Source organism: Miniopterus schreibersii (genome assembly GCF_964146895.1).
Source record: "Miniopterus schreibersii genome assembly, chromosome: 1".
NCBI lineage: Eukaryota > Metazoa > Chordata > Mammalia > Chiroptera > Miniopteridae > Miniopterus > Miniopterus schreibersii.
The window spans coordinates 171,497,793-171,523,206 of record NC_138101.1 but is presented as its reverse complement, the minus strand read 5'-3'; the positions used below and the strand labels follow the sequence as shown (position 1 = coordinate 171,523,206).

Genomic DNA, 25,414 nt, shown 5'->3' with positions numbered 1-25,414 from the left:
CCGGCTGCAGGTGCGCGCTGGCGGCTGGCGCCGGGGGCGGCACCCGCTCACCTGAAGCAGGTGCCCGTGACCCAGCAGCGGCCCGTCCGCCTCCCCTGGCCGGCCTGCGTCTGCGTTGCATCCGTGGTTCACTGTGAACTCTAGACTGCATTCGACCGTATCTACTGAGTGCCTGTTCTGCGCCACGCACTGTCTCAGGCTGTGGGGCTACAGCAGTGAATGAGAGCAGGTCGAGTCCCCGCCCCAATGGAAATTGCGGCCCCGTACCAAGGTCGGCAAACTTTAAAGGGCCAATGTTTTCAGCGTTGCCAGCCATAAAAGGTTCCCTGTAGCAACTGCTCACCTCTGCCACGGTGGCGGAACTGCCCCTCGGGTGTAGTTTGTCCACCGCTGATACAGTGGGAGAATCAGGTATTGTACAAATGTATGTAAAATTTCAGTGTCACAGGTTTCAGGGGTGTAAGTACTTTAAGAGGGAGACTTGACCTAGTTAGGGAATCGGGAGAGGTCTCTGAAGAACTGGAAATGGAGCTGAAATCTCAAGGAAGATTTCTGCCCTCTTAGCCTCTTAGATTTCTGCCTACTTTTTTCTGCTCCCGGAGCACTGGCGTCACTAGGAAGAGAGCTTAGACAGTGGTTCTCAAATGTTAAAATCACCTGTAGGAGGTTTTATAAGTCTTTCTGTTCAGCCTACACCCCAGACCAATTCACTCTGAATCTCTTGAGGGTGGGACCCAGGGATGTTTCTAGAAATCTCTCCAGCTGACTCCAATGTACAGTCAAGTCTTGCAAACCAATGGTTTTAGGTAAATATGTAACAATGTAACAGTTAAATTGACCAGTTGACCCAAATTAATCAAGAAAATATTTTGACTAAATTACCTATCCAGCACTGGTTAGCACAACAATTACTATAGCAGCGAGTGGTAATACACTGCAAGGACCTACGCCAAGACAGAGTTGAACTAGGATAAGGGTAGTTTCTGTGTATTTTTAATAACCACGTTTTAACAAGATATTTAATAACATTAGCAATTAGCAACCACAGTTGCTATGAACTGTTCTAGTCTTGTTCTTCAGAATGCAAATTAAAAATGCAGATGTGTATTAAGTATTCCTGAAAGTCTTTGCCCGTGAGGACTTGTGATCATAATTACTTGCATGGTTTCTCCTTTTTGCATCCACACTTTCCTGCTAAAACAGGACATTAGAGAAGATAACTTAAAATGGCTCCAAGTGTAGTAGTACAAGAACAGCCCTGCTCATCAGGTTCATGACCCCTCAGGCCTCTCCCTTTCCAGTTGTACAGCTGTCCAACTGAGAGATTCTTTAGGCAACTTAGACTTGTAATGGACACTAATAACCACCCAAACCTGTCTGAGATACATATGTTCATAATTTTGTTTTTATTCCTACAGAAAAGGACAACAAAGAAAGACCTACCAAAAAACCTAATTTCCCATTGGTTGCACATACTGTGAAAAAGCTATTAACATTGAAAAAAAAACCGAAGTAATTCCAAGGATACAACTGCTGTGAATTCAAAAGGCATAAACAAAACTACAGAAAAAGTGAGTGCACATTCTTTCACATTTTGCACCTGTCAACCAAAGTCTTAAAGTTCTAGATTTAACAAATTCGTGTTAACCCCCACCAATAGCAGACTCGGTAAATAACTTCCTAAACAATGCAGAAGAACAAACATGGTCTGATTAGCAGGCTAAGTGCTAAAAATCTTATTTTGCTTCCATGGTTGCAACTGTAAGTCTCTTGAAGTGTTCAGAGCATAAAAATGGACAAGCATACCCTATCAGCCAGCACCATGGGAAAATTGTTTCTAGCTGTATATATTCTGTATTTCGTTAAATCTAAGAAGTCGTCAATTGTAAGATGCAGTCTAATTCAGAGATTTCTTTCACAATGTGGAAGAAAATGTGTCTCAGGATCAAAAAAATGTGGTGTATGTATCCTTAAAAAATGAGATATAAGAGCCCTGGCCGGGTGGCTCAGTTGGTTGGAGTGTTCTCCCACACACCAAAAGGTTGTGGGCTTGATTCCCAGTCAGGGCACATACCTGGGTTGTGGGTTCGATCTCAGGTTGAGGTACTACTGATGATTCTCTCTCTCTTCCTTTAAAACTGTTTTTTTTTTAATGAGATGTAAGAGGAAGGGAATATGTGAGTACATGTATTCACCTGGGAAAAAGACATTAATCTCACTACCTAATATTTTGAATTTCCACGATTAGTGTGGCAAATACAAATGTCAGAACATTTGAGACTTTTTGTCATTAAGCTTTTCACAATTTTTCTTTACAGAAACAGGAATAATCTGAAGATATCTTCAACCAAACTACCTGTAAACAGAGAACCTGTTATATAAATTATGCTCAATTTTTGTAATAGATCAAAATACTTTATTGGTGAAAATAAATAGGTAAGAAAAAAACAACATACTTTACTTCTATGTTTGCTATCAGACCCCACAGGTATGTGTGTCTTTGTAACATTATACTTGAAAAACAAGTTGAAACACAACAGGCATGCACAATTGTGCCAAAGCTAGGATTTCAGGTTATACTTGTTAACAGAAACAACATAGTGCTAGGTACACAGAAACATGATTTTGCTCTAAAGAATAAACTGTTTCAAGAGGCAAGTGCTTCCTATAGGCTTCTCCTGTCATATAACAGTATGCTATAAGCATCTAGCGTATTATACTATATAACAGAGTATTACAGTATTTTGTATTTTTTAAGTCTAACCATAAAGTCTCAAATCAAAAACCAAACCATACAAAACGACCAAAAACATTAAGATATACTGATGGTCTTATTCCCATGTATGACAGAGGAGTACTAATACATTTTTTTATTTCTTTACTTTTTTATTAAGAATACTTCTTAGTTTTTTTGTTTGTGTGTTTTTGGCATGTTATATTCAGTGCCCATTGGCTCCTTCTGAGAGTATCCGTGAAGGTTCAGTAAATTTTGCCGTGAATAAGTAAAAAAGGGCTGGTGTGGGCACCAAAGCCAAAAGGGGTAGATCTTGCGCGAGTTGATCCACCCTGGAGATGGAGACTATCCCGTAAGCATGAAGCAACCAGTGGCTCAGGAGAACGATCAGTCTCTTCTTTCTGACCAGAAGGTCATAGCAGTTCTGGATCATTGGATAAAAGAAAAAAAAGAGAAACATCATTGGACTGAATCAGCTAGTTCAGATCATTTATTCTATTTTAATTTAAATGCATTAATTAAAAATCATAACCTCAGAATTCACAGACAGGTTGAGCTAAGAGGGACCTAGGAGAGCACCTACACCAGCCACTACACTGCACAGGTGAGGCTTCTTGCGGTCACGTGAGCAGCCAGAGGCAGCACAGGACGGGAGCCCCATCTAAGTTCTAGTTCACACCAGAGTCAATGCTGGAAACACTACGGTTTCTTCTGAAAGAATGGCCTAGAAGGAGAACCCCACATGACATGTCTTCCTCCCGCCCTGACCCACTGCAGCGGAGTCCACAGGTGAGAAACGGGAGGTGCACAAGGCAACTTCCTTAGCCTCTAGCGCTCCTGGAGTCTGCTGCCTGGATTGTCAGAAGGGAGCAGAGATGACATGTGACTACTCTGATTTCCTTTTAACCTTGAATATCGTTCTATAATATGCAGAAGTTGGAAGGGCCAAATTATTATAAATGTGCTAACATATTGAAATGTAATTTGCAGTATTACATTACTTTCTCTTACTAAATGGCTCATCAACTCACCTAAAGCTAGACTGTCTTTTCCTGAGTCACATCTCTATTTCTGATTCAAGGAGAGAGTGCTAACTGAAGTATATGAACATCTTATATAGGAGAGATTCCCAGGGCAGAGGAACAAATAAGTTTCAAGCTAACATAACTACTATCCACAGTAGTTATGGGTAATAAACAGAAATTCAAAAACTTCATTTTATTCAAATATTCAATCATTTCCCCCCCTCAAATATTTCTCTAGAGTTGAAAAAAGTACCCAAACTAACTTGCTTCTCTTCTTTAATTATACATACTGCAACGCTGACTCAAGATCAAAGGAGAGATGGGGATAGTATACAAATGGAAACATCTAAATAATCACCATCAAAATACTGTCTAGTTCCTCGGCTACGTTACTCTCCCTGGAAGTCATCCCCTCTCACTTTCTCACTAATGTAACAGGGAGAGACACCAAAATCAAACGTTCCAAAACAGTTAATAACTTCTTTTTTTGGGGTCGAGCTTCTTCATGTTAAGAATTATGAGAAAGCACATCTCTTAACAAGTGTGGTGGGCAGCTGAAGACAGTGCACGGGCACTAGGTTAGCAAGCGTGGGGTGGAAGAGTACTCAAGCACCTGACACTTGCTTCCTTACAGTTCAGCCTCAAAATAGAGTCCTAACAGTGACCTTCCACTGGAATACTGACAAGTTAGAGGCACAAATGGGTATCTCTAAACAGGAACAGTACCAGAACTGATGTTGCCGTTAATGTTATTTACAAATCACCAAAATATTATAGATATTAGAGGACAAAAGCATCCATAATCAAGAAAATAAAATAGGGGACAAAATATAGAAGGGTGGAGAATGTACAATATAATTACTGATGGCAGTGTTGCCACTGTAAAATAAAGTGTAAAGTTAGTTCTATATATAATAAAGCATTTTTATGTCTCCCTCAAAAAGGTGTTAATAAGTTTCAACATTTCATTTTTTGTATGGGTAAATTATGTGATATGATTTTTTTCTTCAACATGATAGATAGTTGAGCCTAATTTCCCAAGCAAATAGAGTCCAGTACATAATGTTTCATACACATAGCCAGTGAGCTAAAAGCTACTTAGTGACATCCATCAGCCAAGAGTCACTAGAACAGTTAGCTGTGCTACGTCATATCATACGTACTATTCTCCTACTCAACCATCAATCCCCCAAAAGTCTCTAACAGAGGAAAGCATTTTTCGTACCTCTATTTCAGAAGCCGACATGTACACAGCCAGAGTAACCAGAGATAACACTAATATAATGTATGGGAAGGCGTAATCTGAAAAACAAACATTGGCATTACATCAAAAATTAAGCAAATTTTCTGAATAAATCATCAAAAAAATTGTAACCGTGTATATAATTCTCCCCATAACTGAAAACATTCTCAACCAGTCCTGTGAGAGACGAGCCTTAGTGCCCTAAGGTGGGGCTCAGCAAACTTTCTCTGTAAAGGGCTAGAGAGTAAACACTTTTGGCTCCGCAGGCCACACAGTGTCTCAATCACCCAGCTCTGCAGTTGTGTACAGCATGGAGAGGCTGGACAGAGGGATGATTCACACCAGGGTTAGGACAGAGCTGGATGGAGCAGGATTTCATCCCATTACTCAGAACAGTGTGCAATTTAAAACTTATGACTTGTTTATTTCTGGGATTTTCCATTTAATATCTTTGGATCACTGTTGACTGCAGGTAACTGAAACCACAGACAGTGAAACCGCGGATAAGGGGAAACGACTGACTGTACTTCAAATATAGTACAGTAACACTACTATAAGCAAAATGTTTTTCTTACAAAAATACCGCCTTTCTCTTAAATGTTTTACATTTATAGCACATTAAAGAGACAGATTGAGAAAAAATACCTTAAATTATTTTTCATATAATTATTTTAAAACAACCTCCGTTTATGAAACCAATCATGCTGCATTGCAGTGAAACCTATTCGGAACAATTTCAACTGTTAATTCGGGAAGCAAAAGCCAGGATCTCGGAATTATCCATAAAGGCCTGATTCCAACTTACTATGTAACTGAATGGCTTGCTGGAGATTTAGAACCTTTTATTTCAAGACTGTGAGTAGGATCTCAATCAGCCATTCAAAAAAAAAAAAAAAAAATCACATTTCATTTATAATTAGCTAAAAATGTTACTAATGATACAAATTTAAGACCTAGTAGTAAAAAGCCTGAGGAGGAAGAGGAAGTTTCTAAGAAGGCCCAAACCTCGAACCTGTGGGCATAGGTCCTAGGCTCACGGCAGGATTAGGCATGGTCTTATTCTAGGATCTAAAACAATTTGAGATTTTGATGCATTAGGTTTGGTGGTGGGGCTTGGAAATCTGCATTTTAGTTTCCCTGGTGATTCAGATGCAGATCCCACTTAAAAACTGGCTTCAATTAATACTTCCAAGCAGGTAAAAGTTCCTCACTGACATCTTCCTATAGCTCCCAGGGTCTCTCTCCCTACAGCCTAGTATCTTTAACTACCAGAAGCCTCTTGCTGCTCTACTTTGCTCATATTTTTATATTACCTTGTTATGGACTGAATGGTTTGTGTCCCCAAAATTCTTCTGCTGAAATCTAACCCCCAATGTGATGGTATTGGGAGGTGGGGCCTCTGGGAGGTGATTAGGTCGTGAGGGCAGAGCCCTTATGAATGAGATTAATCCCTTGTATAAGAGACCCCAGAGAGCTCTCTTTCCTTCCACCACTAGAGAACACAGTGAGCTCTCACCACACACGGAATCTGCTGGTGTCTTGCTCTCGGACTTTCCGTTCTCCAGAACCATGAGAAAAGAATTTCTGTGGTTTGTAAGCCACCCAGTTTTACAGTATTCTGGTACAGTGGCGTGAACTGACCAAAAATTATCTATTTTCTCTTTTATAACATCATACAATTATGAGTTGGTATGGTGCCCTCTGGGACTAATCTCAGCAGACTGCTTGGGTTTATATCAGTGCTAATGAATAGTAATGACTCCTGATCCTCCCAGTGTGTGTTTTGAGTAGAGGCTTGCTAACAAAATGATCTAAAGACATTCAGTGTGGGAAAGGCATTTTCCAAGATAAGCAGCCATCATGAAGGAAGCAACGGTGTCTGGCAGCCTCCTTGTATTACCTTTCCAAATCCCTCTCTGCTTTTCATGGTTTTCCTTTCCTCCGTTTCTTAACCAAAAGGTTCCATACAGTACTACCCCCTAAAGTCTAGGAATTTGAAAGCTGACAATTCTTAAATCTTTCCAGCCCAGACATCTCTCCCAAGCACCAGACTAACATAAATAACCTGTACTCTTGAATACTCCATGAAGAGCTAAAACTGAATTCACTTCTCGCCAACCTCTCTGCTGCTTCTAATATTCAGTTTATCTGTTCACCAGTGACTAGGTCAGAAAGCTACTTTCACGTATTCTCCTCCCATCCCCTCAACCCCTGTACTAAATGAGTTAACTGGTTTAGTTAACTCTACCTTCAAATACCTTTTCATTCCTAGTGTCTTTTTGCTTTAGGTCAGGCAGTCAGACATGGCTTACTGAAATAATCTCTTAATGGGTCCCCCAGGTTCTTTGTCCCTGCCAATTCATCTTCCACACTGCCACCCAGTTATCTTTCTAAAATGCAAACCTAGTCATGTCTCTCTCCTGCCTAAACCCTTTTAGGAGTAGGTCTCTATTCCCTAGAGCAAGAAGAGCAACCTCAAATGCCAACAGAGGCCAGCCAGGCAGGTAAATCGCTGAAGTGGGCCAAATCTAAGAAAACAGGGAATGGCAGGAGCTAGAAGAGACTATAGATTTTCAAATACCATGCAGGCCAACTGAAACGATACATCTGTAAATCAGAACATGAGGGATCATAGACCTGACTAGTCTCCAATCTCTCTTGGCTTTACCCTAAAAGCACCAACCTAATCTTGAACTGAATTCATTACCAAACTACATGACTTGCATAAGGAAGCCCAGTCTTGCCTCGCTCCTTCAGGCCAGAGGCTTGCCCTCTGTGCCCTGGTAGGTTCCATATAAAAGATGGTATCTAACATCCTTGCCATGGTCAATGTCACACTATGTACTCTCAGCTAGTTACAGCTTTCCTAGTAGTACGTAAGCCCTTTAACACCAACTTTTTCCTATTCTTCTTTTGCTAAGTGGTTGGTGAATAAATAAATGGTTATATTAAAGAATATACTGAAGATTCTTTTACTGTAAACGGTTTCCATAAAGAAACTTAGAAGTCTAAAATCTAACTTAATGATAAACAGTATACATTACCAAGAGTAATTTCCATATGTTATATGCAAAAACCAGTTTTTGTTTTCAAATTTTAGGTTTTAAAAATCTTCCTGTTTAGGTTACAAGCTTCAAATATTCTCTAACTAGAAATCAGTTTGGGTTAGCTGCCACTGATTTCCTGAGAATTTCTATTCCATTTCAGAAAACCCATGCTTTTTTAAAAATAAGGCTTATTATAAGTTCTAGCAAAAATATATATACTATGGTTTATTTTCACGAATTAAAAATAAATCTATTTTGAAGAAAAAGTTCCAAAATTATACTCAGGGAAAATATTGTTCATCACATATAATAATAATGTTAACTATTTACCCATCAAACTTACATAAAAGGCCTCCACCAACGGCCTGAAGCACGGTTAACACTGGGAAGAAGTAAAGTGCAGCATAAATACTTTTAAACCGATCCGACTTCCCTAACCCACAGGCAATCTTCTTCACCAGCAGAGGTCGCAGCAGCATCATGAACACCAAGCAGAACGCGTAGTAGATAAACACAATGGTGTAGCTGTAAAATAAATAAGGAGTTACAGTATCAAAATTACGTTTTAAAGTAGTTTATCATTGATCATTTTTAAATCAAAGATACTATAAAAGGTTAAAAAATTATATTAAATCTACCCATAGACTATTCATATTGGCCAAAAGGACTCTCATACATTATTGAAAAGTGCATGCTGGTCCCTTTCCAGGAGGTAGTTTGGAAATGTGTATCCAAAATCCTAAAAATGTTTATATCTATATCCTTCTGTCCAGCAATTTTACTTGCAGAAACTTATCAAAGGGAAATAATCAGGGATATGGAAATAACTTTATGAACAAGGTTTTTATTGGATCACATAATAAAAAAACCTCAGGAAGAAAACAGAAAACTGGTTAAATTTTATAGTATTCATGCTGGAAATATTATATAGCCAGTATTTCATTAATTGAAGCTGAGGGTACAGCTCTATGAAATCAACAGAGGACTTTATCAGTCCTTTATATATAAATTTTAGCCACACACATATGGAAAGAGAGAAAGAATATATACATGGAATAAATAATTTACAAGGCTTAAAGCTGGGCAGGTGGAAAAGATTTTTCATATCTTTACATCTGGATCTCTTTTTTTAAACTGCCTTTTTACATATGTGCATGTGTGTTTTAATAATTAGTAATATTAAGAACTTCTCAAAAAGGACTATTTCATTGAGCAGATTATGTAATGAAAACTTGCTATAACAATGAGAACATAATTACCAGACTCTTCTATATCTTTACCAAGAAAAATGCATCAAATGAACACCAACGATTTATAGAAATTCTAAAAACGAAGTAGTCTGGGGTGATATTATACAGAATTATATGAATTTGATACTTTTAAAACAAAACATTCTGATGGAAATTACATTTATTTTGGGGAAAGAAACAAAAATAATAAAGAAAGAACATTAACCCAAACACTCTAATAATAAATTCCGCTACTATTAGGTGCTTCCCATGTGTGAGGCACTGCACTGTATCTGGTATGTATGGGCTTATTTAATCCTCACAATCACCTTGCGAGGGATCATCATTCCCATTTTTTCCAATGGAAAAACTGAGTTACAAGAGGCTCTTAACATGCTCAAGTTAACACAACTGTCAGACCCGGGATTCAAACTGAAGCCTGTTTTTAGCTCCAAGGCCCATACTCTTTCCTGTATGTCAGATATTGCTTCTCTGTTGAGTATCAAAAAGGTTTCCATACAAATCCCTTTTTATGAAAGATATATGGCTGTAATACTTTCAACAATAAAGATATATTTTAAGAAATAAGATAAAATAAAAAAGAAACATATATGGCTTATTTTATAAATGTTTATACACGCTTCAACACCAATACAAAAATACTTTCACTTCTATTATACTGAGATGTATTTCTGTTTTATCCTATCAGACGACATATCCCTCAAGAGAAGAAAATCATTTCTGTGTATTTCCCCCAGTGCCTAGATGCCATTTTACAATGTTCAACCTGTTGAAATAAATGAAATCTCTAATCGTAATTTTTCATAAAATGGTATTAAGTCTAAGTAAATACTTACAGTGGGTAGACAGCTTCATGAGTACAGTGCACTGTGGTGATGTAATCTGGACTTGGGTTGTAAAGCATTGTGTACCAATCAGAAAGCATCAATACTCGACAGGAACGGATAGAAAGAACGCCCACTGGATCACTCACAAGCAAGGTGATGATAGCTGCCATGCTGCATTCAAATAATGCGGTAATGTGTTGGAAAAGTGCACTGGAACTAGTGAAACAAAAGCAGCACAATTACCGGAAATTTTTAGTGCTAAATGGCTTTTCATAAAACCTGGATACGATTCAAGATATGGCTTCTAAAAAGAAATTTTAACTGTTAACTCCTGAAACTAAGTATCTTCCAAATAGGTAAGAAAAGGCAACCATATATGAAAACCACTTGAAAAGATTTAACCTCGTTTACTAAAAAGGGATTACACCTTGCCAGCATCATATGCAGAAGAGCAGAAATTAGATCTACCTTTATCTTTAATATCTTGCCAAACTGCTATTAAAAATTTCTTAGTTATTTATGCATCATTTAAAAATTATCTTGAAAAAGGTACACAAAAATTATATGTAATGCATATTAGTTATAAAGTATAATAAATACTGTAAGCTCACCATCTAACCCAATAACTAGAACTTATATCTACCTCTGTTCCTCTCCACTCCACACTCCTGTCTCTATCCTAGAGGTAACCACTATATTAAACTGTCTTTTATCACTTTTTCTTTCACTTCTTTTTAAAAAAAAAAAAAAAAGTTTTATTGATTTTTAGAGAGAAAGGAAGAGAGACAGAGAGAGAGAAACATCTTTTCTTTTTATCACCTTTCTTTCATATGCAATCCACATATGACCACCTGGACCACTTCCATTCCCACCCTAACAGCACGCATTTCATACCTTCATGCCATTGCTCAAGCTGTTTCCTCTGGCTAAAACGGTCTTTTTCCCCCAAGTCTTTCAGATCCTACCAGGCACAATTTATCTCTTCCTTTCTTTATGATTCCAGAGCATTCTGTTTACAATACTTTTATATACTTTTTGTTGATATACTTTTAAGACTGATTTATATTACATTTAGTTGTATATACATTTGTCTTCTCTATAAGACAAATGACTATAAACCATGTCAGTTATCTGTGTATCTCCTGAACCTAAAACACAGTGCTTAATAAATGTTTATGGAATTAATGTGTTAGTATGAGTTTTCGTAATTAGGTAGCAGCTATATTATTTTAACTACATTGTGCTAGATTTCTAGTAGTAAATTAATTCACAAAGTATTTGTTCTAGGACAATAAACAGTTTGTAAACACAAGCAATTCTCTGTAAAAAAACAATAAAGATTATAATTTAAAAATTTTCTTCAGCCCAGCCGGGCATGGCTCAGCAGCTGAGCATCGACCTAGGATCCAGGAGATCGCGGTTCAATTCCTGGTCAGGGCACATGCCCGGGTTGCGGGCTAGGCAGCTGATCAATGACTCTCTCATCATTGATGTTTCTATCTCTCTCTCTCCTCCTCCTTTCCTCTCTCTGAAATCATTAAAGATATGTTGAAAAAAAAATAAAATTTTCTTCAAAAATACACACAAACAAATGTAAAAAAAAAATTCCTTCAAGCTCATTTAAAGTAAAACAAAGGATACTTCCCTTAATAATTACTGAGGCATGACCTATTGTTATGTTTTCTTGCCATAATCAAAAGTAATCAGAATATAAAGCAAAAAAAGGTTTACCACTTTTAAAACATAAGTATAATTACTTGATAAGGCCTTCTAACTGATAATTATTGCAACATCAGTCCATCCAGGTATATTCATAGAAAGTGCTAACCTCTTTTTCCCTGAGTACCATTCGATGAAGAACCAATGCAAAACAAGAGGAAGCATAGCCATGAATCCAAGATAGAGCCAATCATAGAGTTCTGGAGACTCTGTGCAAGGCTGACAATATTTCTGTGCATTTGTTCTCTGTCCTCTTGGACACACCTACAACATATAAAAATAATATTTTATGTACAGATATTACTTTAGAACATTAACACACACCCCCAAATCTTTCTATAAGATACCACATTTCTGTTTACACGTTTCTTTACATGTGCATCTTTTAGAAATAAAAAAGAGAAAGTGTAAGTAAGATAAAAAGAAATCTACACTGTGTTTCCCTATACCTGTATAATGCTCTTAAAGGAGTCCTTTTACTAAATTACTAAAATAGTTGACTAATATTAAATGAAAAACCTAGTTATTAACATCGTATAAAAATAATTGCAAACAATTGTTCTGGAATTGTAACATTAACTTACTTGGATATCCAAGTCGCTATACTGTATCTTTAATAGAAAGTAACTTAAAATTACTATAAAATTATAAAATGTTTTTAAAAACAGCAACTGTGACTGTCAAGAAAGATGTATTATAGACAATCAATTTGACAACACAAAGATTTTATTAATGCCTACATATTCTTTTATAAATTAATGAGTAGACTGAAAAAAGATATTCTACATGTGAAAATATTTCAAAAGATTTTACAAATGAAATAATATACAAGCATTAAGACTTACCCCACATTCTCCATAGAGTTCAGTTGAGCCATTTTTAAATAGTAGGGTCTTCCCACAGTAAAGTCCAAGGCATGCTGGTTGAATATCGACAGCTTTTTAAAAACAAATGCCAGTACAGTAACATCTTTTGTAATTATAAAAAAAAATGCAATAATAGTTGAAGTGCTTGGCAGAAATATCTCAACACAGTTTCAAGTAAAAAAATCATTTGTATTTTGACAAAAGTCTTGATGCATTTATGTTAAAAATTAAATTTCTCCTTTACTCTGTGACACTGCAAAAAGTTCTAGTGGAACCTTGTTCTTAATACTGTTTCTTATGATTGAAGTCCTCAGTCCCCTACCTACAGGTCAGGATGTATCCCTAGAACTCAAAGCCTAACGTGGCCTTGTCTCCAATGGTTCCGGCCAGCCACTCCCCTTGATTAAATGGTAAGACTTCTGAATTTACGTTGTTTTTTAAACAAGAGGATTAGTAGAGGATCACTCCTTTTTTTTCTCTCAGTCAGGATATTAAGTGCATATGCACGTGCATGCGTGCACACACACACACACACACACACAATCTATTATCACCTTCTTTCATAACAGAACATATTTTAATACCAAAAAAGCAGGACATAATTTCAGAATAAAGGACAGGCCTGTAGAGTAAATAAATTCACCTTTATAAAACGCTTATTTACACTGTCCTAACTTCTGCCATTTTTGTCGAGGACAGGTGAAAATTTCATCAAGGCTGTCACTGGGCCTCTGACTAATATTTGGGAACCACAGGCCTTGAGACTCAATCCCCTGATCTCAAGGCCTGAGAAAATTAAAAGCAGCTCTACTTTACAAAAATACCTAGGGCCCACAGATTGTCTTTGACCTCATCAACAGGCAGAGGTTACTGAAGGAGGGTTTTTTCCTCAGCGACACTTCCCTTCAGTCACTGATTCACTCACTCCATAAGCATGCACTCAGTGTCAGATTCCACTGGGTAGGGACAGCTAAAGATCACAGAGGGACATGCCAGCGTCCCTGCCTTCAAGGAACCTACAGCCTAGTATAGAATAATTCCAAAACAACTGTGGTCAAATGTAAATTAATTTGAAGATTATGCATTTTCTAATTATTCTTGATCGATCATTTTCCAAATTATTCATGAATTCACAATCTAGAGACAGCCTGGTCACAATGCCCTTTCTCCTTTCAAACTCGAGTAGACGTTTGATTTCTTTCTCCTTTTGCTGCTGAGAAAAACACACACAACTGAAATAGCACTGACTAAAATACCTCAAGCTTAATAGTCTCACTTTTATCAAAAATTTTTTTTAAATCCAGGGGCTTCCTTACTTTGGCACTTATTTTTAAACCAACTGTAATCACAATGTTCTAAACTAACAGTCGGAAATGAACTGCTTCAGATTTTTTGAGAAGGCAGAAGTTAAAGAACTGGACGTTTCTTCTACATAGGCACTGCATCTAGTAGGTGCTTAATACATCTGAATGTAAGGAAAGTTTCTCAAACCCCAAGTCTTAAAAACCAGCAAAAGCTTATCAGCCAAACGAAACCCTGACTGCCCGTGTCCGTTCGCTTTCCGCCAGCGAGACATCTCCTTCAGCAAACGAGAGCTAGAACTTTGACCTTTTTTTTTTTTTGCAATCTTTGTGAAGGGCCCTATAAACTTATGTTTGACGCTGAAGCAAGAGACAGTAGTTATGCGCAGTTAGCTTCTGCTTCCTTGACTGTCTTTCTGCACTTGCTAATGTCCGCGCTCTAAATTTTGAAGTCAACCTTTATGTATGTTAAACAAAGGGACCGACGCGGAGACTGAAGTGACGTTTCGAACATAACAGAGGCCTAGCCTTTCCCCCGCCCCGCGCGCAGCGGGCCTCCCCTCGGCAGCCCCTCAGGTGCTGAGACCCCCACCCTTCCCCCACCCCCCGCGATCCCCGAGCGGGCCCCGGCCCCGGCCCAAGGGCGGGAGGTGGGAGCCGGGAGCCAGGATGCGCCGCTACCCGGAGGCCGCCCACCGGAGCCGAGCCCAGAGCCTGCAGCCCAGGGAAGAAGCGGGGTGTGCGACAAGCGCTCCCCGGAACCTCAGCGACCACTCACCCATTGGCCGCTGGTGAGTTTCCCCGGAGAAGCTCCGGGATCACCCGAACCGGCCCGCTGCGCCCGGACATCCGGGCCACAAGCGCCTCAGCGGTTCCGCCTCCTGGTAACCCGGGCGACCGCTCCGAAGCCCCGCCCCCGCCTCGCGCTTCCTTGCCCGGCCTCCGAGGCCCCGCCCCCTGAGGGGGCCAAGGGTCCTACCCGGATAGCGCCAAGTACGCGGGTGAGGCCCGGGTTTGAAGCGCGCGCAGCCGGGCGGTGGTCGCGTTCCCGGATGGAGACGACCGAGAGCACGCTGCCGATGCCCCGTCTGCCGCCGCACGACCCGGCGACGCCGGCGCTGTCGGTGGTGGACATGCACACGGGCGGCGAGCCCCTGCGCATCGTGCTGGCCGGCTGTCCCGAGGTGGCGGTCCCCACGCTGCTGGCCAAGCGGCGCTACATGCGCCAGCACCTTGATCACGTGCGGCGCCGGCTCCTGTACGAGCCCCGGGGCCACCGAGACATGTACGGGGCCGTGCTGGTGCGGAGCGAGCTGCCGGACGCTCACCTGGGCGTCCTGTTCCTGCACAACGAGGGCTACAGCTCCATGTGCGGCCACGCCGTGCTGGCGCTGGGCCGCTTCGCGCTCGACTTCGGGCTGGTGCCGGCGCCCCCGGCCGGCGCCCGCGAGGCCCGCGTCAACATCCACTGCCCGTGCGGGCTGGTGGCCGCCTTCGTGGAGTGCGAGGGCGGCCTCAGCCGCGGCCCCGTGCGCTTCCACAGCGTCCCGGCCTTCGCGCTGGCCACAGGTAACCGGCGGGACCCTCCCGCCCCCGGCTGCAACCCGAGACTCGACTAACTGCACGCTCTCCCCGGGCTGGAACCCACGCCGCGCAACTAACCTGCCCCGCAGCCTTCGCAGTTAATAGAAAGGTAACCCTAAACCACTGCGGGTGTGCATCAGCTCACAGCCTTCCGGACTTGTTTGGTGCGTGCAGTGCCCCCCCCCCGGCAGTCGGCCTGGGGTCTTGGAACCTGGAGCAGCGCAGAGCTCCGCGCTGCCTCAGCACCGCCCCCCCCCCCCCCCCCCCCGGCCGGCTTTCCCAGAGGCTTCCCAACCCGGCAAACAGAGTCCGCTAGGGCCGGGCAAGGAGCAAAGAGCAGCCAGTGACCCGGGGCCCAGGCTGGCTCAGCGCCCTCGCTGGGCACACGGTGCCCTCGGGCAGGTTACTGAACGCAAGTTACTGAAACTCATCTGTAAAAAGTGCTTCCCCTCTTCTTGTGGGAGAATTAAATGAAAATGAACTAAGCAATTTAAATCTTCAAAGTACAGAGGTCGCTGCTCTTATTCTTTAAAAACGGGAACACACTTTGCCTGGGTTCAAAGCCTGACAACTCTGTAAAGCTGTGCAGCCTTAGTCAAATTACTTAACCTCTCTGTGCTTCTTCATGTGTTATCTCATTGAGTTTTGGGTTTTTTTGTGAGGAGTAAATGAGAGTAAATGAGGAGTAAATGAGAATATACATATATATTCCTACAGACTACAGAATATATAAGGTTACTAGTTAGTTCCCTAGGTGTGCTGAGCCTTCAGAAGGTTTTGGTGGGTTCCCTAGTGCAGAACCTGTATGTCATGCCAAACAGCTGTCTAATGACTATCACAGTGAGGGAAGTCCCTCCAAGGGCTGAATTCTATCAGTGAGAATGCTTCAGTAGTCCTGACTGCAGGCGAGCCGGGAGCTGATTTAGTCCAGCCAGAAACAGGTTTGCCACCTTTTTTTTCCAAAGTCGTCAAGCCATGCCCATCCTTCTGCTAGTTCGATGTTGATCGACCTCTAGGATCTGGATTCCAGATTAGCCTGATTCTGAGTAATGCCATCATTGCCCAGGCATTTTTCCGTTTTAGAGCACATTGATGCTGCTTTCCCCTTTACGGGAGAATGGTGTCACATCTGCATTGGGAGGGCATTTAAGGGAGGTGGGAGTTTATGTTTAGAATTGCATCTCAAAAACCTCAACAGTGTAACTAGGCATCTAGGCCGCCCCAGCAGCAGATGGGAAGCACTCTCAAATTTTGTGGGAAATGACAGCAGGCAGCAGGACCACCACCACCTCAATTTGGGCTGGTGATGGCAGGGGCAGCCAGCCCCATAGGCTCAGTAGTTCCTGAGAACATCACTGTATGACTGGACAGTAATCAGTGAGCGTTAATGGTCACTTTGAGTCATTAAGAAAATGAAATCCCAAATTCTCTGCTTTGAAAAATACAAAAAAAGGTGGACTGACAGTGTTCAATTAAGATCACTGCTCTGTCCCTCCCCATCTTGGTGACCTTGTAAAAGGGATTCTATTCCTCAGTGTCATGTGTGTAAAATGAAGGTGACAACAGTACCCACCTCAGAGAATTGCCGAGTCCACCTCCACTTCACCTGCTAAAATGAAGACTCCTGAGTTCTGTTCACTGTAGTCACGTGCTAGAACGCTGGGTAGTCATTTGTTGAATGAGTAACTAAAATGAAATTTGGAGAATATGCTGATTGACAAATGTAACCATCTGGTCCTCTTAAGAGTCCTATTCCCATTGGAACTTAAACTTCTGGCTTCACTGTCAACGTTTATTGCACTCCTAATGTGTGCCACGGACTCCCTACACGGTATCACATGGAATTCTCAAAAGAAACCCTTTGCCGGGGAGGTAGCAGCAATTCCATGTACGCAGGAGGACACCAAAGCCACACTTGCCGTAGCTTTCCAGTGTCCCTTACTTCCATTGAATTCTTCATTCTCCTTTCATTATATGTGCTTTTCATGTTGCACCAGCATCCAGATAAGACCTTTTTCATTCAGTTTTGCTGTTAAGTTCCACAGGCACGTTTCACCCTTTTGGCGATAAATTTGCTGTGTTTCGACACATCACGTGTAAGAAGGGCTCTGGAGGCTGGTCTGTAACTGATCGCATACTGGTACCTTTGTATGACTGCAAACTCAGGAATACAAGAAATACTTTGTTTTTCACAACTTAATTTCTGAATTTGAAACTCCATTCTGCCTTATTGGTTGACTTAGCTTCATCCCTCCACTTGCTGCCCCTTTTTTCTGATACATGTGTGAAAATAGCCAAGGCCTTGGAGAGGAAGGCCTTTTGGTCCTCAGCTTGCACAGGTTACCGGGAAAGCATCATCAGGCCCCTTCCATGTGGCCCCTGCCTCCCTCCTTGCTGTCTGTCACACCCTGCAGCCTCTCCAAGGTGCTGTAGGGAAGGTAACACAGGTCCTCCGTTCTCAGGACCTTCAGCCTTTTTTTTCAGTCCAGAAGAAACTTCTCTATTGACAGGAGAAATATTTCTCCCTTTAGAAAGCAGGCAGACAGCTCTGTAGGGAGTAGGGTGGGGGGAGTGACTGAGCAAAAAAAAGAAAACTCATGGACGTGGACAACAGTGTAGTGATTGAGGGGGAGGTGGAAGAGGGTATGGGGGGGATAAATGTTGATGGAAAAAATAAAATAAAATCTAGAACACTCCTTTGCCAATAAATCTCTTTCCCCTCAAGGTCTTAGTTTTCCACAAAACCTGCTTTCTCTCCTGCCACATGCCTCCCCCAGAGGCCGTGATCACCAAGCCCACTTGACTGGGGAGGAAGAAGAGAGGAAACTGGGAGAGGGGTAAACAGTTTTAATATTCTGAAATATCATCCAGCCCTATTCCTTTGGAAATACAAATTTGGGATTTCAAACAACTGACCTTCAGGTAAAACTTTGGGTATGTCGGGCTCATGAAAGTGCTCATAAAAAACCTGATGCAAAATAATACCGTAAAGGTCAATGATTCTACAATGTTTTATCCTGAGTATTTGCCTGCAGGTTACTTTCATGAGATGAAATATATAAGTGAATAAGTATATTTAACATATAGGAAAAATCTCTTTATTTTGTTTTGACATTAAGAGCTGAAGACACCAATATGTGAACAGGATTCCAAATCCTCACTATTTAAAACTATTCCAAGTAGTATGAGAGGAGACTACATTTTCCTTCATAGTTTTCACACGTTGGTGTCCCAGGGTTTTCCTCTCCACCTCTGTGATGTTTCCAGGAAAAAAAGATACTCAAAATAGTTAACAAATGACTAATAGTTAACATAAAGAGGAAATAGTTCCTTCCTCTTTATGATAGGAAGAAGCCCTACGCCCTGGCAATACACACATATGAAAAATTCTATGATTTTTATTGCTAAACTAAAATTTATTTTCAAATACATCTTTTTTAGACCTCCTGGTGGATGTTCCTGGTCATGGAAAGGTGGTAGTGGACATTGCATATGGTGGTGCATTTTATGCATTTGTTAGTGCTGAAAAGTTAGGACTCGACGTTTGTTCTGCAAAGACAAGGGACCTTGTGGATGCAGCAAGTACAGTGACAGAAGCAGTGAAAGCTCAGGTCAGTACAATCGCTGCCATCAAAACATTGCCTTTCTCTGTGGCATGGAGGGAATATCAATTACATGTCTATATAGAAAATTAAATACTATATATTAATTTTAAATTATTAGTAGTACTAAGAATAGGGTACTGGTTTGAATCTCAGGCTCTAGAGCAGAGGTGGGAAACGTCTGGCCCGCCGTATAAGGCCTGAGAAATCATTTATCTGGCCCTGCCAAGGCAACCGCAGGTGGGACTTGAAATTCAATAAATCTAGGAGCTTTTTTCATAGGTGATTTTTAAGTTGATAATTTTGTATGGATGGCGAATGATGTTATAAATATCCAAATTGCCCTTGGCAGAAAAAAGGTTCCCCATCCCTGATCTAGGGCAAGACTGACTATGAGTTCTAGCTTTGCCACTTGAAACTTTTGGAACCTTGAGCAAGTTGTATAACTTCCATGTGCCTCAGTTTTCCAATCTGTAAAATGTAAATTATGAAATACCTGCTTCGTAGGGGGCTATAAGAATAAGTCAATACATGTAGCCCGGCCAGGCGTGGCTTAGAGGTTGAGCATCGACCTAGGATCCAGGCGATCAGGGTTCGATTCCCGGTCAGGGCACATGCCTGGGTTGTGGGCTCGATCAATGACTCTCTCATCATTGATGTTTCTGTCTCTCTCTCTTCCTCTCTCTGAAATCAATAAAGATATAAAAAAAAAAAATTAAAAAAAAAAAAAGAAAAGTCAATACATGTAAAGGACTTAGAATAATGCTAAGCCCATAATAAATGTTCAATAATGATAACTATTATTAATTTTAATAATATATATATACTACTGTAATTTGTGGTTATTTAAACATATAGGAAATGTATCATAGTATTCCACTAATTTGAAATGAATGTTGCTTTGCTATATGTGGTCATTCTACAAGACTTGAAAACAATGAATATAAAATACAGCTTACAAGTAGATTTCATTATGTCTGACCAGACTTTCTCTTATTCCACAGAGAACATTAATTCCTAATTAGTGAATTTTTCCTATATTGCTAAGAAGTTAGTTAAATAACTACTCAAAATAACTCTAGTTTGGGCTTGGAAAAACTAGTCTGATAAAATCAGCTTAGATAATAAACAAATCTAGAATATTCTTTCATTTCCAGCACCAGTCTGCCATTGTACCTTCAAATTCAGACCTATAAATAACTCATATACAGTATTTGAATGTTTTAGCATATGAAAATTTAATTATTAAGTAAAAAATAACTTGTGAAACATATTTGTACTAATAATTATTTACAGGCCTATTTAACATGTCTGAAACTTTAACATAATTTATAACAAATAACAAAATGAAAATATATACTATATCCCTGTTCTAAATTATTATTTTTCTAGGACGGTCAATACCAATATGTAAAATTATTTTATCATTGTAACTTCTGAAGCTCTGGATTTATTTACATCAGTTCTCTGTTCCATTAAGCAGACAACTAATAGTTTGAGTTAACAGTTTGGTGTAAAATAATTTCACCTTGTTTTCAATGAAATCAAAAGGAAAAGGCATAGTTTCCTTAACAGAAGTAATTTTGAACTTCTCATTGAAGCTTGAACTTCTCACCAAGATTGCAAAAAGTGGACTTAAGGGAGGAGGGATTCTGCAAAAAATATGAGAAAAAGTTTGATTAGGGATGGATCAGTCAGTAGAACTACTTTGTGAATTGCTGGCCATTCATATGCTGATGAAGATTTAGGGAAAGGCCATTGGGGGAGAGGCTGAAGTTACTATAACATAAATTAGCTTTATTCATTCATTCTTTTAACAAACATTTACTTAACAAGAACTTATTGTATGTCAGACACTACGCTTGATGCTGGAGACACAAAGGAAGAACGAAGTCCACCTTCAAGGAGCTCTGTCTGGTGGGGGAAGCACACCAGGGAGCAGTGACCTTGGAGGGTGCTAGAGTAGAGTGGGGCTTAGGTGCTCTAAGAGAACTAGGACGAAGCTCCAGTATGCAGGCCTCTTTATCTTGGTTATAAATGGCTTCTGAATTTTAAGAATCCACATCTATTCAACTGCTTTAAATGGCAGGTAATTGGTAGTGGAATGTACAATCTGTAAGGATACATGTGGAGGTAAGATTACAGTCATCTCGGTCAAACTAAGGGAAGTTACTGAAATCCGGGAAAAATTAAACAACCAGACCTCGGAGAACAGGAAGCATTGCACATTTGCCTGGCCGTGCTTTACCACTGACTTAGCTACCCAGCCAGTGCCCGCTTCTCTCTGTATCTGCTGCTTTTCATGATACCGACTGACTTCATTCTTTATAAGAAGTCATTTTTTTCCATCCAGTTGTTTCTCTTACCTACTAGCTTCTGCAGCCCTGTAACTTTTGCTTGCTCCTGGCCTCTCACAGCCTTTGTCTCTATCAATGGTATTAACTTCAGCTCTAGATGCTCATTGCCTCATTTTTCCATGTGATCCCCTTCAAGCTCCTGGGAGTGAGGATATGGTTGCCCGAGCTCTTCCTGTTTGAGCAGCCATGGCCAGCCTGTGGCCTGGCCAGCCTGGGCTCAGTGCTCCAAAGAGTGTGCGTGCTTAGGGGGTGTGTATAGAATAGGACTGTACCTTTAGTAGAGACTGTGCAGGGCAACTTCCTTAGGAAGGGACTCAAAGGGTAAGAATCACAACTTCCGATAAAACTGTCTGTTCATCGGGACGAAGGTGTCATTCTAGCATTTACTGCCTTGACCTGAAAGGTGTTTTAAAAATGATAAAGATGGAAAAGTGATGTCTAAGAGTGCCTCATATCTGTTATTTAAAATATAAATTCTAATCAAAATATTTATTTTATATGGAGTTGATAATTTTTTGTTATTTGCAGTTTAAAATTACTCATCCTGACAGTGAAGACCTTGCCTTTCTCTATGGAACCATATTAACAGATGGAAAAGACACTTATAGTGAGGAGCCAACCACCAACATTTGTGTGTTTGCAGATGAGCAGGTATTAAAACTGTAATCTTTAGGCACAAAAGCGTGTGATGTGAAACTGGAGCACCATGAACACTCTTACCTTCGTTTATTCTGAAACAGGTTGACAGAAGTCCTACTGGCTCAGGGGTGACAGCCCGAATTGCCTTACAGTGTCACAAAGGGCTTCTCAAGCTGAACCAGACCAGAGCCTTCAAAAGCAGTGCCACTGGCTCAGTGTTCACGGGGAAGGCCGTGAGGGTGAGTGACACCCTTAGCTTTTGCAAATGTGTTACTTCTGAGACTGAGGAGGCCTGAGTTGGGTGTGAGATGAGTTTCTTCACTCAGAAGAGAATTTTAAAACAGGCCTGGCCCAGCCGGGTGTGGCTCAGCGGTTGAGCATTGACCTAGGATCCAGGTGATCGGGTTCGATTCCTGGTCAGGGCACATGCCCGGGTTGCAGGCTTGATCCCCAGTCGGGAGCGTGCAGGAGGCAGCCGATCAATGACTCATCATTGATGTTTCTCTCTCTCTCTCTCCCTCTCTCTCTCTCAAATCAATAAGGATTTTTTTTAAAAAAAAACACACACACAAAAACAGGCCTGTAAGAACTGTGCAGCTAGGATATCGGTTCTCAAAGTGTGGTTTAAAAACCCGTGGGGATTCCCAAGGTCCTTTCCATGGGTCCACAAGGTCAAAATGATAGTCATAATGATACCAAGACATTATTTGCTTTTCACTTTCATTCTCTCACTTCTGAAGCTTCCACTCTCAACCACCCACTGATGATGTTCCAAACCTTCCTCCCTACCCTGCCTACTCTGGGCTTCTCCCCTAACATTTATGTTCCTAGCTGTCCAGTAACCTCATCTCGAAATGATTGTCCCAGAGATACTGCACACTCACCTTGTTAAAAAGTCCTCCCTCCCTCCCTCCCTCCCTCCCTCCCTCCCTCCCTCCCTCCCTCCCTCCCTCCCTCCCTCCCTTCCTCCCTCCCTTCATGTGCCTCTCCCACCTCATTCCCTGTCTTGGTTAATGGCAGCGCCAGGTTCATTTTCAAGCTAGAAGCTGTTGTTATGTTTCACCTGCTCCTGTCCCTCACTTCCCACATACATCAGTCCCCAGGCCTGCCAGTTCCACCTCCAGACTCTCTAATTTTGCTCTTCTCCATCCTCACTAAAAATTCCTTTAGTGATGTAGATTCAATGAGTGAATTAACTTACCTCTTCGCAGGGTTCTGGGTGTCTGGTTTTTCTCCTCTCCAGTTTGCCTCCCACTCTACAGCTTAACTTATTAAAACACAGGGTGCTCTCCTTCCATTGCCTATTGGATTAACTCTTGGGTTTCTTTAAAATGATAAAAAATCAACAATACGACTTAAAGCCAGATGCAGTATGAGCGCAGTATTTTGATTCTGTACCCCTTCCACCTCCTTTTCCAGGAAGCAAAGTGCGGTGATTTTAATGCTGTCATAGTGGAAGTATCCGGACAAGCCCATTACACCGGGACAGCCAGTTTTACAGTAGAAGACGATGACCCACTGAGGGATGGGTTTCTTCTCAAGTGACTTCTGGGACTTTTAAGGGCTTTCTTTTTAAAGCAGTTATTATCTATCAGTAATTTTTATCTGAATTATGTGGAAACCTATATCCAAATTGTACATGTAAGCCAACTCCCATCCCTTTCTAAAATAGCACACTGTGGCTAAATATAATGTCATTAGTATTTGCATGTATGTAGGTTTAGGTCTCACGTCCTATTTTTGGCACACACAATACCAAAAATTCATAATATTTTTCTAGTTATTAACATATCAGGTAAAGTTAAAACCTTGGTTCTTGTTTTAAACTGTCACTCTACAGTAATTATTTTGTTCTAAATGCTCTTTGCATAATAGCTTGAATTGTAGCCCTCACAACAATGACTCTTATCAGTTCATTATTTTAATTCTTCCAGCTTTTGAATAAAATAATGCCCTTTCTCTAAGCAGGGTGTAAGGGCGATGAGTTATTACAGGGTGCTCAGCACTTAACATGCAGAGCCTGGGAAGGAGCGGGGTGGGTCAGCTTCTTTGGGTACGTGTTACAGCTGCTGCCGGCTGTTCTCTGAGCTGCAAAACTGAGCCTCTACCCCAGGTAACTGAAGTCTCATAAACTGCTGTGAAAAGACCAACTTATAGTCAGACTTTTGATATATCTTTAAGCCTCTTATGGAAGGGATTGTGTATTGCATTAGTGAAATACAGGTGTGTAGTAGAAATCAACCAGTGAATCACTACAGTGGGACAAGTCTCATACTCTACCAACTACATGCCAGGTAGATTTAAAACATGATGCCCTGGTTGGTGTGGCTCAGTTGGATGAGTGTCATCCCATGCACCAAAAGGTCGCTGGTTCGATTCTGGTCAGGGCACAAACTGGGTTGTGGAATCGATCCCCAAATAGGGGATGTGCAGGAGGCAGCCGAGATGTTTCTCTCTTACATCAATCGATGTTTTTCTCTCTCTCCTTTCCCCTCTTCTCTCTTTAAAATCAATAAAAGCATGTTTTAAAAAATTAAAAAAACATGAAAGAAATGATAACCCTTGGTATTCTTGCTAGTAAATTGTCTGTGAGCTTGTTAACAATACATTTGGTCATTACCAGTCATTATAGAATGAAGTATTAAAAACTATTCAACGTATGATGCTCTCAATATTCCTTAGGCTCTGCTGTGAGGTAAGTAGTATTTTTTTTCTGAGCAGACAGAAACTGAAGTAATTAATTTATTTAAACTGGCTTTGCCATCCAGCAAATCTGTAAAGACCTACTTATTAGTCTGATTGAATCCCCACCAAAATCAATTACACAAAAAAATGTTTCCCACTCATCCTCTAAAACATTCTATGGTGAAAAAATCACTTCTTTCTAAAAAATGACAGTGTCACTAACTTTCTCCTTTATCAACGTTCCCCTTTCCCTCTGGGAAACTAGCCATCCCCTGAATGCAGCCTTGCTGGGACTACCAGGCATGGGGGACACCAACCAGGCTCTTTCCCCAGGACCTCGGATCTTAAGAGAAATGATTGATTCCGTCTCAAAAATGGTTGAAGCAGACTTATTCTGACAGAGCCTTAAAGAGACCACCCTCATTAGTTTCTGCTGTCTCTACCCACAGAGCTGCCCCACCTTCTCTTGTTCTTGGGGCTGGCTGGGAGACTATCCTTTTGTAATCTGAACTTCCCCTATCATTCCAGTAAATTC

At 40.9% G+C, this 25,414-nt stretch overlaps 3 protein-coding genes across 8 annotated transcripts in view; 2 read left to right on the top strand and 1 right to left on the bottom strand.

The window, feature by feature from the left end:
* The window catches only part of CCDC175 (coiled-coil domain containing 175), a 45,892-nt gene extending 43,454 nt beyond the window's left edge, over positions 1-2,438 (top strand). Inside the window, exons 19-20 of the mRNA XM_081120059.1 lie at positions 1,419-1,571; positions 2,319-2,438. Of these exons, the coding sequence (XP_080976185.1) occupies positions 1,419-1,516 (98 nt within the window). The 3' untranslated portion in view covers positions 1,517-1,571; positions 2,319-2,438. The remainder of the gene's footprint in view (positions 1-1,418; positions 1,572-2,318) is intronic.
* Positions 1,385-15,862, bottom strand: JKAMP (JNK1/MAPK8 associated membrane protein). Of its 6 annotated transcripts, none has more exons than XM_081120096.1 (7): positions 15,675-15,862; positions 12,691-12,764; positions 11,955-12,109; positions 10,136-10,342; positions 8,393-8,574; positions 4,985-5,061; positions 1,385-3,158 (listed from the first exon to the last, which is right to left on the bottom strand). In XM_081120096.1, exons 3-7 carry the CDS (start codon positions 12,014-12,016, stop codon positions 2,940-2,942), a joined length of 747 nt encoding a protein of 248 aa, XP_080976222.1. In that variant the 5' UTR covers positions 12,017-12,109; positions 12,691-12,764; positions 15,675-15,862; the 3' UTR covers positions 1,385-2,939. The 6 variants fall into 6 exon arrangements, with proteins under 6 accessions (XP_080976222.1, XP_080976217.1, XP_080976219.1 ...); XM_081120091.1 differs by lacking the exon at positions 15,675-15,862 and adding an exon at positions 14,791-15,042 and having other exon boundaries at positions 12,691-12,782; XM_081120093.1 differs by lacking the exon at positions 15,675-15,862 and adding an exon at positions 14,791-14,956 and having other exon boundaries at positions 10,136-10,297; positions 12,691-12,782.
* Positions 14,978-24,852, top strand: L3HYPDH (trans-L-3-hydroxyproline dehydratase). Its single transcript, XM_081120072.1, has 5 exons — positions 14,978-15,581; positions 19,038-19,207; positions 22,084-22,206; positions 22,296-22,433; positions 23,614-24,852. The coding sequence occupies exons 1-5, from the start codon at positions 15,065-15,067 to the stop codon at positions 23,737-23,739; spliced, it is 1,074 nt and encodes a 357-aa protein (XP_080976198.1). The 5' UTR covers positions 14,978-15,064; the 3' UTR covers positions 23,740-24,852.
* The last annotated feature ends 562 nt before the right edge of the window (positions 24,853-25,414 follow it).